Source organism: Apium graveolens, chromosome 4, assembly GCF_009905375.1.
Source record: "Apium graveolens cultivar Ventura chromosome 4, ASM990537v1, whole genome shotgun sequence".
NCBI classification, from domain to species: Eukaryota; Viridiplantae; Streptophyta; class Magnoliopsida; order Apiales; family Apiaceae; genus Apium; species Apium graveolens.
In genome coordinates this window covers 11,583,184-11,597,054 of record NC_133650.1, presented here as the reverse complement: position 1 = coordinate 11,597,054, position 13,871 = coordinate 11,583,184, and the positions used below count along the sequence as shown (strand labels likewise).

Genomic DNA, 13,871 nt, shown 5'->3' with positions numbered 1-13,871 from the left:
ATAATAAATTGCTAAAAAGTATTTTATCAAATAGGGCTACAACATTATGTGTTGGTCGATGTAATGTTATGAGAATAAAATAAAATATGTTATCTACTCGCTTTAAAACAAAATAATATTTAACTACAGATAAAATAAAATTAAAAATAAACTAAATATAATTAGATGATTAATATAATAGGCTAAGACTAAAACAAAATAATGTATATTATTGATCTACGCTAAAACTAAAATTGAATTCAAAATAAAGATAATTTTTATATTATTAATTCGTGTTAAGATAAAATTAAAGTTTACGTAATTCGTTGTTAGGTATAATGATTCTGCGATAATTGATATTTAACCCTAATAGCTGAAATATTAAAAATTTGATTACGGAACTGTGTGTAAAACGATTAGATTTATATAATTACGGAGTTTTTTCAATTTCTATAATATCCAAAACTATTTTTATAAAATGAAATTAGAGATGATTCATTAGTCAGTATAATTGAGTCAGACTAAAATAAATCAATACATGTTATTTATCCGGGGCTAAAAACAATAATACAATTGATTCATGATAAATCAAAATTAAAATAAAAAAATAACTATACCAGCTAAAATAAAATAATATATACTTTTGTTCGGGTTAACATAAATTTTTTATAATTGATAAATAAACTTTTTATCATTGATCGGGTTTAAAAAAATTAAACCAAAATAAATTTGAATATAATTAATTAGATTTGTTCGGTATACCAAAGTAAAGATAATTCATTTATCATGTGAGCTAAAATTTATCTTTTAGTTAAAACATAGTTATCTTTTGTAAATACACCTATCAATTTGAACAAAATTAAATATTCCAATCCTTGATATTTATTTAAAATTAGAATTTCACTAAATTATACACATACATATTTAAAATAATTATAAAATAATATTATCAAAAAAATTTAATAAATAAATTTCAGAACTTAAAATTTTCACTTCATAAATTTAAAAATTATATAATATTAAAAAGTATCGCAGGGGATTTTAGTCTCGTACTAAAATTAACAATTGAAATATCAAAAGTTTTAAGTTTTATAATAAATATTAAAATTAAAAATTAGTACTATTTTATTTTATCGGAGGCCTGGATCGATTTTTTAACGAAAAAATGACAAATTTAACCGGTTTTCTAAGAAGTTGCACTGAAATAGCAGGTTTGCATATTTTGGCCAACTATGACCGTTTGGATCTACCATCTAGAAATGCGTATTCTACCAATTATATATTTAATATTATGCTAATGTGCTGTGTCCAATTACTCTTCCCTGTAAAGCATACTCAATTATTTTATATGATGTGCATTCAACATTTGCGTATTTCTTTTTTTTTTTATATTGCTTACCCTCGTGCCAATTGCGTATTCAATGAATACTCCCATCTGAATTGCGTAAATTATATAGAATACTCCACCGAGAATTGCGTATCCCTCGTATCCCTATTATTACACTGGTGGTGAATGCGTATTCTGCTTACCCTAATGTGAATCCGCCAAAATTGGCCAACTCGACGAGACTCGGCTATTTTTGTTAATTTGGTTTGAAAATAGTCTATTTTTGTCCTTCAGCCTTTACCACTGCTATGTTTCGTTTTAAATTTACGGAGAAAAGAGGAAGAGGGCGCGGCAGTGTTTTACAGTCCGATGATCGGCGAAGAAATGGGTTTGTCACCAAAACCCATTATATTCTTACAAAACCCTCATCTTCATATACGTAGTATGAGGTAACTTGTTCTGTTCTGTTTTAATTCTTTAAGTTGATCATGTTTTTATTGTTCCTGAATTGTTTGTTTTCAACTTACACCCCCCTGCTTGATTCTAATTACCTTAGAGCAAGTCCAACAACTCCGTTAAACATGCTTTTAACTCCAAATATGGTGTGGTTTTTTATATCACTAAAACACGTCTCTCATATCTTATGAACCACTAGTCGTCCCTTATTTCATTTTTACCGATAAAAAATTGATTTCTCTCTCTTTCTTTTCCTTTCATATCTCATTTAAATTTATTATTATAATAATAATAAAAAAAATCAAATTAAGGATCATTGTTGGAATCTAAATTCAAAATTATGTTTTAAATTACTAAGAGTTAATATTTATAATATTTATAAGAAATCTATTAAAAGACCGTTGGACTTGCTCTTAGTACTATGTAGTCTATTGCCATATGTTTATTATCTTTCACAAGGATATTCAGATTTTAGGTTTGAAGATGTTCGTTTTCCTAGATTTTTATGGATGTTGCCACTAATTGCTCTATAAAAAGATATGCATATATTTCTTCTATCCACACAAAAGTTAAGTACCAAATTTTCATCATGTCCATCTCCCTCTAGATCTATCGAAAATAAAATTTTAACTTGGATATTGTCGTTGCAGTGTCAAACTAAGTCCTATACTGAGAAATAAAGAGTTCTCTTAAATATAAGCAACTAGTAAAGTCCATTACTATTCCATTAGAAATATTATTAGTATGAGACCTTTTGATAGATGTTTAGCTTAGTTTAAACTTTAAAGATGTCATAATAATATGGAGTCAACGTGCGCTTGCAGTCGAATAAATGGTACTATTACCTAGTCGAATCAGGGGTAGTTGACTGTAGTTGTGTTGTGTGGAGGCCCTCACTGAACTCTCACGCATGTGGAGATAGTGAGTAGATATCAGTGTAGTTGCGAAAAAGATTAATGTGGAGTCTTGCTTGTACTACCCATGCGACCTGTTTAGCAGGGGAATAACGTGTAAGATAATTGCTATATCGGATGAATTACTACTTGAGTTAAAGACAACAATTTGTTTGGGTGTCAACCGAAATCCCACACATCGAAAGTGGTCAATGAAAACTTTTCTTCAATATAAACACCCAATTAACTCCATTAGTATTAAGCCATTTAGAAATTTATCAGTAAGAATGATGTTGCTGTCGGAACAATTTTCTTGAGGTGTCTAAATCGTTGGTGGCATTTTTTTGTTAGCAAGTGTACACCTTAATACATGATTCATCTACTGTGCTTTTAAAACTATTTAGTTATTGTACAGTAGTTGTAACGTTTGTTTCCTAGTTTAGAGATTATGTTCCCTGATCTTAGCTAATTCAGAGGGATTATTCTTAGCTGTACTACCTCAGAATAACTAACTAAGCTGTATATGCCTATTTAACGTCTTAATCTCCTATCATATACACAAAAGAGTTTATCCTCTAAATTTATAAAAATATATAGATAAATACATTATTTATCGCCAAACGAAACGATCATACACTACTTAATAACATATATATTAGTTCTTTATTTTCGTTTCTCATCATTCTCCCCTTGTAGGAGAACTCGACCACGAGTTTGGTATAAGTCAAGAACCACACAAGGATGAGATGGAACTAAGATGAACTTTTTGCTCTTCTTGAAAAACGGTTGAGGTTCAAACAAGAGGTTCAAAGAACTAAAAACTAACAAGCAAGCGGAGGTTTAGGCAAGTACTTCGTAAAGTATCGATAATATTAGGTTGTGTAATGAACAAACCAAATGAAAAACAATTAATTACTTATACCAGGAAAAAAGACAGGGGCAAGGAGGTAATTTCTGGACAGAAGGGCAAAGAAGGAAGCGCACAGAAAAGTAAGGGGTAAAATTGTCTTTGGAGGAGGGACGGATAAGAGAGGCAACAGATGTGAAAGTTAGGGTTATGCAATTGGAGAATTTAGTAGTCGTAGTATAGCTTTGGGAGAGAGAGGACCTCTCGAAAGTCCGTCGATTGTATTAAGTCTCGAACAGTTGTGATTCGTGCTACTGATTATCTTTTGAATTCAAGTATTGTAATAAGCTAGTTGATTATCACATAAATAGTTTATTACTAGTACAGTGAAGTCAGGAGGTGAAATGCGTCGTTTAACAGATAAGGAGCTGCAAGAAAAACGGGCGAAGGGCTTGTGCTTTCGGTGTGATGAGAAGTGGTCAATGGGGCATCGATGTAAAAAACGGGAACTGAGTGTGTTGTTAATTGAAGAAGAGGAGGAAGAGGGAACAGATTATAGTGGGAGCGAGCCATCCAGGTCACCAGTTAATGTACCAAACACGGATGTAAATAACCAACATGAAGTTTCTCTAAATTCAGTTATCGGTTTATCCAATCCAAAAACGATGAAGTTACGTGGCATGGTGCAAGGCAGAGAACTAGTGGTCATGATAGACCCGGGAGCGACGCATAATTTTATCTCGTTGGCAGTTGTGGAGGAACTGGGAATAATTGTGGAGAATGCCGGGTATTTTGGTGTGTCTTTAGGAAATGAGGATGCTATCAAAGGGAAGGGGCTGTGTAGGAATGTGGAATTGATAATTGATGGGAGAATATCTATCACAGTAGACATGTTACCCCTCGAGTTGGGTAATTCAGATATTATACTCGGGGTACAGTGGTTGGAGACACTCGGGACTGTGGTCAATAATTGGAAAACACAGGTCATGCAATTTGAGTCGGAAGGTAAAATAATTACACTGGTTGGAGACGCCTCGCTGGTTCGTTCACGAATTTCATTGAAAGCGATGATCAGGACATTACGAAAAGAGAAAACAGGCTATTATGTGGAGTTAAATGAGGTCGAGAGGAGGGAAACAAGAGGTGTAGAAGGGAATAGTAAGGGGGAAGAGCTTCCAGAGCTGTTACAAGAGGTGATTAAACAGTATGAGTCAGTTTTTGACGTACCCAAAGGTTTACCACCAGTAAGGGGACATGAGCACGCCATTGTTTTGAAAGAGGGTTCAAACCCAGTAGGGGTTCGACCGTATCGATACCCGCAGTGCCAAAAAGATGAGATTGAGAAATTGATTAAGGAGATGTTAGCCGCTGGAGTAATTAAACCATCAAATAGTCCATACTCAAGCCCAGTACTGTTGGTCAAGAAACGTGATGGGTCGTGGCGATTTTGCGTGGACTATCGAGCCCTAAATAAAGAAACAATCCCTGATAAGTACCCCATACCAGTTATAGAGGAGTTACTCGATGAGCTTCATGGTGCAACCATTTTCTCGAAACTGGACTTGAAAGCGGGGTATCACCAAATTCTGGTTCGACCACAAGATACTCATAAAACTGCTTTCCGAACGCACAACGGCCATTATGAGTTCTTGGTACTTCCTTTTGGGTTGATGAATGGTCCGGCAACGTTTCAGTCGCTCATGAATGATGTATTCAGGCCTTATTTACGGAGATTTGTTTTGGTCTTTTTTGATGATATTCTCGTCTACAGCCATACCATGGAGGAACACATTGAACATATGAAGCTGGTACTTGACACACTGGTTCGGAACAGCCTGGTAGTAAACAGAAAGAAATGCGAATTTGGAAAACAGGAAATATCTTATTTGGGGCACGTGATTTCGGGAAAAGGAGTCGTTGTGGATAATGAGAAAGTGAAAGCAATGTTAGACTGGAAACAACCAACCAATTTGAAGGAGTTACGGGGTTTTTTAGGATTAACCGGTTACTATCGGAAATTTGTGGCAAGATACGCTCATATAGCACAGCCTTTGACGGAGCAATTAAAGAAAGATGCCTACGGATGGACAACAGCTGCTACAATAGCTTTCAACCAACTTAAGGAGGCAATGGTAAACCCACCGGTCCTAATTTTACCTGATTTTAACAAACTGTTCACAATTGAAACGGACGCTTCAGGAGGGGGTTTAGGAGCAGTGCTAATGCAGGACCAGCGTCCGGTTGCGTTTTTTAGTAAGTTACTCGGTCCCAAGGCCCAACTAAAGTCCATATATGAGAAAGAGTTGATGGCGATTTGCTTGTCGGTTCAAAAATGGCGACATTATTTATTAGGGAGGCATTTTGTCGTGAAAACGGACCAACAAAGTTTACGCTATATTATGCAGCAGCGAGAAATTGGGAGTGACTACCAGAAATGGGTTAGTAAGTTATTGGGATTTTCTTTTGATATTCGGTACAAACCAGGGTGTGCAAATCGAGTAGCAGACGCTTTATCGAGGAAAGTTGGGGGTGACATAGAACTGGGATCCTTATTGACAGTTACAAACATCGATTGGTCGAAACTGGACCAGGAAATTCAAGAGGATACTATGTTGCAGAAAATAAAACAGGATTTAATTTCTGGTTTGAAAGCACACACCAGATTCAGTTTACAAGGAGGTAAGTTACTCTACAAGAATCGATTTGTCATCCCTCGCAAATCATTCCTTGTGCCTATATTACTACAGATGTATCATAGTTCGGTGGTGGGGGGACACTCCGGGGATGTAAAAACGTATCTGTGGTGGTAGTAGACCGTTTTTCTAAATACGGTCATTTCTTAGCCTTGAAACACCCTTTTACTGCAATGACGGTAGCTTCTCTGTTTGTTAAAGAAGTGGTGAAATTACATGGTTTTCCAGCATCAATAGTCTCTGATCGCGATAGAGTGTTTTTGAGCAATTTTTGGAAAGAGATGTTCCGTTTACAAGGAACTGACTTGAAAAGAAGCACATCTTACCATCCTCAAACGGATGGTCAGACAGAAATCGTAAACAAAATGCTGGAAACCTATCTCAGATGCTTTGCAGGAGAACATCCTAAGTCTTGGTCGAAATGGTTACACTGGGCTGAATTTTCTTATAATACTTCGCCCCATCTATCGACAAAATTAACACCATTTAAGGTCTTGTATGGGAGGGATCCACCATTAGTTACTCGGCTGGGCAGGGGACATTCTCCAATTGATAGTGTTGAAACAATCCTCCAAGAACGTGATGCGGTACTAGATGAGTTGTATTATAATTTATTGCGTTCTCAGCAGACCATGAAAGACAATGCAGATAAAAAGAGGAGGGATGATGCTTTCCAGGTGGGAGAATGTGTGTATGTTAAGCTTCAGCCGTATAGGCAACGCTCCACAGTATACCGGCCTTATGAAAAGCTGGCTCCAAAATTCTATGGCCCGTTTGAAGTATTGCAGCGAATTGGGCAGGTGGCATACCGTTTGAAGCTACCAGATGAAAGCAAGATTCATCCGGTGTTTCATATCTCCCAACTAAAACGAGCAATTGGATCAGCCAGTGCATCTACTACAATTCCAGCACAGCTAGCACACGAACCAGAGCAGGTAGCCACACCTGAGTCAGTAGTAGACGTGCGTAAAGTACAACATGGTTCCCAGTCTACATTGGAAGTCTTAATTAAATGGTATGGATATCCACTTTTTGAAGCTACTTGGGAGGTAGCTAGCGACTTGGATACACGGTTTCCAGACTTCCACCTTGCGGACAAGGTGAAACTTTGGGGCCCCGGTAATTTAATGAACAAACCAAATGAAAAACAATTAATTACTTATACCAGGAAAAAAGACAGGGGCAAGGAGGTAATTTCTGGACAGAAGGGCAAAGAAGGAAGCGCACAGAAAAGTAAGGGGTAAAATTGTCTTTGGAGGAGGGACGGATAAGAGAGGCAACCGATGTGAAAGTTAGGGTTATGCAATTGGAGAATTTAGTAGTCGTAGTATAGCTTTGGGAGAGAGAGGACCTCTCGAAAATCCGTCGATTGTATTAAGTCTCGAACAGTTGTGATTCGTGCTACTGATTATCTTTTGAATTCAAGTATTGTAATAAGCTAGTTGATTATCACATAAATAGTTTATTACAGGTTGTCTCACTCTTGGTACTAGTCACCTCACTCTCACCCAATATATATATATATCAAAGATACATATATTTATAAATAAGTATCACCTTCCTCTTTCTTTAATCTCGGATACATTTAGATCAATTAACATCTATTTACTCTACCAATACATAGTTTTTATATATATATTTTTTCTATGTATAGTGTTTCTATAGATTGTTTTTGTTTGAATTTTTTTTAAATGATTTGGACATTATAATTTTTTTTAAATGATTTGGACATTATAATTGAAGACTTAAGTTGATGCGTTATTTAAATTTTATGGTTAAGTTATATGCTATTTAAAAATGATAGTAACAATAAAGATAACAATAGCAATTATTATAACAATAACAATTACCGTAACAAAAACATAATGAGAACATTAACTGAAAAAAAACATAACCGTACGAGAATGAGAACGAGAATGAGAATAACGAGAACGAACGAATAATAATAATAATAATAATACTATAGTTATTATTAATATTATTATTATTATTTTTATTAGGAGGAGGGGATTTACATAGTAAATTGTGATTTGTTTGATACGTTTCTTAAACTAAGAGACCTGGGTTGATTTTTTTAAATCAAATCGGGTCGTATTGTTTGGGAGAAACATGAAAAACAATCCGACTTAAAAACTTTGACCCTGTATAAGTAACACCTAATTATGTGCTTCACTTCAACACATCTTTCTTGAAGTCGCTGAAAACAATCTTATATTCGGTTCACCCATCGAGTGACATTTTTTATCTGTGAGATCTCTATCTCCCTCCCTATATTTATTTAATCGTTAAATATATCTGTTTATGGGCATTCCTTTTCGATTTTGTGTTTTTAAGTAATTGTTATAGTTTGTGGTTATAAAATATTGATGATTTGTTAATTGTTAATATAAATTAGTTGATTTATTGCTGACTATATTTTGTAGATATGTAATCCAATGAATAATATTTGATTTGGGATTCCCACGATATGAGCAAGTGTTAGTGATTTATAATTTGTTAAAATTTGACTGATTTAGGTTTATCTTGATTGTTTGTCAGAGTTATGGAAAATAAGTTTCATTGATGTTATGAAATGTTGATAGCCAACATTTAGATCTCCACTAAACTCATAAAGATTTGTTACTTATAAAAAGGTCCACAATAAATACGTGTTTTGAAGTCTTTTTTTGTCTACTTTAATTTCTAAAAGTACAACCTAATCTTTCAGCACTGGTCTTAATGTTTCTTTCATGGTTTAGGTAAGTTTGCAATGATATTAATTAATAATTAACATGTATTTTCTTTAACAAAGAGTGTTCTTGTTCTAGAGTTTATCAAAATGTATGACTTAAAAAAATTTCATGATTTCATTTATGGCCTATTTGCGAGCATTCGAGGAAAATGATGTATTTGGTAAAATTATCTCGGGTTAATAGAATTTGGATTAGAATTGACCCAAATCCAAGATAGTTAAGTGATAACTGATATGTTAAAATTTCTCATTTTTATTACCAAAACAAATAACATAAACTATTGATAGGATATGTTGCAGAAAACTACGTCTTGACATATGCCATTTTGCGAAGTTGTGTAATCCAGGGGATTAGTTGGTATTAACAATGACAAAGTTTTGGTACAAATTTCCATATTTCATCGGCATTAATGAACAATTAAAGTATGCAAACGCACTTTACGTCTTCATCACAGACAATGTGCCATCAATTTAATGTAGTATTTAAATATGTGCTTAAGCTTGGAATGTATTATGTCAAATTAGTGGATCATACCAGTATTTATGTAAATCATGTCAAAATAGAAATGGGTTAAGATAATCCATAACTATCTAAGACATTTTTTGTTTCAAACTAAATACTTAAATCAGGATTCTTAAGGTCATTGTTATTGATATAAAAGTATATGTCTGGGGTGAAGTATATGTATGGGTTGTTGTGGGGGCTCTTGATAAGATACACATCAAAATGACAATCCCTATCAAGGATCGCTCACGATATCGAAATAGGAATTGGGATAAGAGTTCATGTATCATCTGTCATTTTATATTTAATTTAAAAAATTCAAGAAGTATAAAGCTAAAAATTATGTGACGTAGATTAGTATTTTCTTGTGGGTTTGGGATATTCTAATAGTAAGGATACACTAATGGTGAAGGTTTCCGAGCCTACTTGTAAAGGTACTCGTTTTTGTTTTATTAAATATTATTGTAAGGGTATTTAGGTTTTTGAAATAAGCATTGGAGTATACTTGGAGATGCTAGTCTTTTTCAAAAGAAGTTTGAGAGTAGAATCATTAGTACTTTCTTTAGCCTTCATAATTATTTTAGGAGAAGAAAATATTAAGTAACCAACTTATCCGAAACCTTGGTGTTAGAAGAAGGCTTACGGGTATATATTATCATTCCCCTTCAATCGTACGATTGAAAATATACAACAAAAAACCAAAATAGACATACAAACAATTATATTAAACAAATTTGGGAGCCGGAGGACTCGAAATGGAGACCCTTCCCTTAGCAGCCATGATTAATTGTACGATTGAACAGACATACAGCACACTGAACAAAACAACCCAAACAGACACCACCTTTATACCATGTCAAGTAACTAACTCATCTAAAACCTAAAGGTGTTAGATGAAGGTCATAAATGATCATATTTATTCAACAAAAACATCGAAGACATAAATTTTTTATATGAAACAAGTAGAATAAGCCAAATGAATATGTAAGCAATTGATGTAGAAATTGAAGTAGATTTCATTTCAACCGCTCGATCAACAAAGAAACGGAATGAGTTTAGAGATGGTCTTGCAAAAATGATGTTTGTAAAATAGATAGCATGCACGGACGGAGCTATATGAATCTAAGTTTTTTATTTTATCTTCTGATATTAATAGTGTATAAACCAATGTTATGTATGTGAATCCCTAGCTATATTTTGATTCTAAGTCCTGAAGGGTGTGAAAAGTGTTATAATGGCACATCTGAAATGCTCAACATGCTCAAGTGTACATTAGATGATGATAAATTAGATTAGGTTTTGTTGCACATTGATGACTACTTAACTTTTGTATTTTGGATTATTTGTAATGTTAGTAGGGATTAGACATTCTTTTCATTATTGTGTACTTCAAAATAATTTTAAAGAAAGTTCATATTGAATTCCAAATGTTATGATTTCAATTTTTTCTAAATAGCGATGAATTTGGCGTTATATAAATTTATAAACAGTATATTAAAAATATGAATTCTGGAAATACGAGTACTACTCGTATTTCCCAAACAAAGAATTTGTAAATGAAATCCCTGTTTCCTGATTGCACCTTAGGTCGGTTGTGTAGATTTAATCTAATATAAGAGTGTTTGGAATAACTTTTAGAGCATTTGAACGGTTGTGTAGATATAATCAAGTTTAGAGTGTTTGGGATAGCTTTTAACTTTAAGTGGTATAAGTATTTATCTTGGTACTTATTTATTACATTGTAGGTGACTAAATTTTTGTCATTTGGGTATAGTAAAAATGATAGTTCAAGTGTTTGCTATGTTGTGATTGTAATTCCAGGTTTCGAAGAAAGACTCCTGTAAGAGTGTTGTTATCAAACAAATTGTTTTAAGGTGTCTAAACTCTAAAATCTATAAAGGCAGTTTTTTTATTTATTATCATTTATGATAATACATGATTCGTCTTTTATGCCTTTTCAATATTATTTATTTGATGAAATGATGATTGTATGAATGATATTAACAAAAAAGTGCCATGGTAGTTTATTATTCTGCAACTACAAGTGCCCAAATGTGATGTTGTATAGTTATTTTAATCAGTTGTAGTTGTAACTTGAACTGTGTAGGCAATGGTGACAATGAAAGACCTGCTCGGTGAACTGCTTTTCCATATCATCTTCCTGTTGGTGCAGTCATCAGGTGGAGCAGAAGAATTTGCCCGAATAATAACTGTGTAAGACATTACATTCTATCTTGTTAACCTATAAGACAATGTTAAATAAATAAATAAAAATATTTATATATTATATCCGTATAAATTTTTACTACGAAATGAATGTAGTATGTAACTTTTTGTAGTTGCCAAGGTCCCTACATCTTTACGGTAAATAAAAGTTAAATGTTGTTGAAGAGAATTGAACTAGTACTTGGATAAGATCCCACTTGGCCTTGTCATATAAAGATTTTGATATGTATGTAAAATTCTTACAAATTACCCCTTTTCTGCTGTATTAAAGTTCATCTTCTACTATTTTCTTGCAACCCACAGTTGTGATGTCTGCTACCCTCTGGGCGAAACCTTTTTTTTTTGCAGCCTTTCATTGTACCTGTTATGAAGTTTTGATCTTTAGTATAAAGCTTTTTTTAATGTTTTGTTGAGCAGCTATTCCAAATATAAAATTATTGATAAATGAATATAAGTGTTTCCACGAAATAATTTATTGTATTTTCTTAGTGAAAGGAAAGATCTTATACGTTTACATGCACAGCGTATCTAAGATGTCTTTATCAACTTTTGTGTTGCAGTTGCAGAGATTTTCTTTTGTATGCAGAAGATAAATCAATTTTGAGAGTTGTCAATTTTGATGTTAAGATGGAACCTGTGAACTTTCACCGGTTCCAAAATATCAAAGGCCTACTCGTCAAATGTTCTGAAGCGGGTAATGAATCTGCTCAGCATGTGCTTGGGAAGGTAATTAGTTTTTTTTTCCTTTGGGTAATTATGATATTTAATGTTTTTTCATCAAAGAACTTAGAAAAAAAATGTTTATTAACCTATACAAAGGTGCATGATATTTGTTACTCCTACGCAGGTAATAATGCTGAGCTCTACTCATTTGTTTCTTAGAAAATGGCAGCCGGTAAGATCTAGTTTAGCTCCTCTTGATCGTTCAATGCTTGATTGTTGGATTCCTGACACAAATATTCCCGCTCAGAACAATAGAGTGAGGTCTTTTATGACCTACTTTTCACCTATACATGTATACAGAAGTAAATTTTCATCGACAAGATTGGTTCACCGCCATCTTGTGAAATTGTTTTTGCTTAATGGCAGCCATTATGACTTCATTGAAATGTATGTATTCTTAAAGTATTGTATTAAGTACTTCATGGCCATGGGAGTTACTAGAGAAGACAGACGCCTCATTGCCTCCATCAAGTTACTTTATATACGTGCTCTTTGTGTTACATCACTGGAAAAACTGGATAAGACGAAAGAATCGTTTAATGACTACTTCAGGGGTGTCAGGGAATTCTTGGAAGTGAAAGCCAAAAACCTTGATAGAAATTTTGAAAACCTTTATTGGGATCTAATGGAAAATTCTAATGAAATGGCTGTAGAGAATCGTGTCCTTTTAACACAATACATGCAGAAGTGTGTTACAGTTGGTGTAAATTGGCAAGAAGCGCTGAATGACATGAATTTTGTGGAGGCACTGAGAGAAGATATGGGCAACCGACTTGATGAAGCGTACACTGGTTTTGGTATAACCCGAGCTATGACACTAGATCAATTTGAACGCAAGTTTGGATAGGCTTTTACATGTTTGTAAACTTTCTAAGGGGTCTTAAAAAAGGCTCCAGATTATTATCGAGAGACCTGTTTTATTTGTTCTGTATTTGGATAATAGAGATATACATGTGCCAATTGTTTTGTAATTCAAAATTGCTTTATAGTTTCCAGCTTAGTCCAAGTTAAATAAATTACCAAGAAATATAATTGCTAGCATTATGTTAAGCAGGCGTGGTTGTTCCACAGCTGGAAGTAAAACATAGCTATAATTGCTAGCTAATGGGAAGTTATTTTCTGCAGTCTTTTGTCATGTGTTGGTGGTATGTAGTTGTAGGCTTTTTAAAATAGAGAGAATAAGTTCTAGTTTATTGTTTATCTAGTAAATAACACTTATATTATGTGAATTGCAAAGGGGAAACATACTTTCGTATTTCTTTAAAAAAAATTGTTTATAATTTATTTTGTTCATGCCAAAATTTTGTGGTTTTGTGATACATGTTACTTATAATTAACTAAAACATGATATTAAACAAAAATTCAACAATATACGGGAATATGACGTTGTCCATTAAAATTATAAGAAATTTGTTTTAGTTTAAATGTATTAAATATTAATTAAAAATGTGTGTAGCAAGTATAACTATTTGCGTAGATAAATAAAAGAAA

At 33.5% G+C, this 13,871-nt stretch overlaps 1 protein-coding gene across 1 annotated transcript; it reads left to right on the top strand.

Annotated features, from left to right (window-relative positions):
• Window positions 1–1,642: 1,642 nt before the first annotated feature.
• LOC141716661 (uncharacterized) lies at window positions 1,643–13,334 on the top strand. The gene is made up of 4 exons (XM_074518862.1): window positions 1,643–1,755; window positions 11,539–11,645; window positions 12,218–12,383; window positions 12,505–13,334. The coding sequence occupies exons 2-4, from the start codon at window positions 11,542–11,544 to the stop codon at window positions 13,225–13,227; spliced, it is 993 nt and encodes a 330-aa protein (XP_074374963.1). The 5' UTR covers window positions 1,643–1,755; window positions 11,539–11,541; the 3' UTR covers window positions 13,228–13,334.
• Window positions 13,335–13,871: the final 537 nt, after the last annotated feature.

Excerpts from the sequence above, each read along its gene's own strand:
- LOC141716661 (XM_074518862.1), top strand. The coding sequence starts at position 11,542 with ATGGTGACAATGAAAGACCTGCTCGGTGAACTGCTTTTCCATATCATC. Across the intron at positions 11,646-12,217 it reads TTTGCCCGAATAATAACTGT|TTGCAGAGATTTTCTTTTGT; the intron begins GTAAGACATTAC and ends TTTGTGTTGCAG. Across the intron at positions 12,384-12,504 it reads CTCAGCATGTGCTTGGGAAG|GTAATAATGCTGAGCTCTAC; the intron begins GTAATTAGTTTT and ends ACTCCTACGCAG.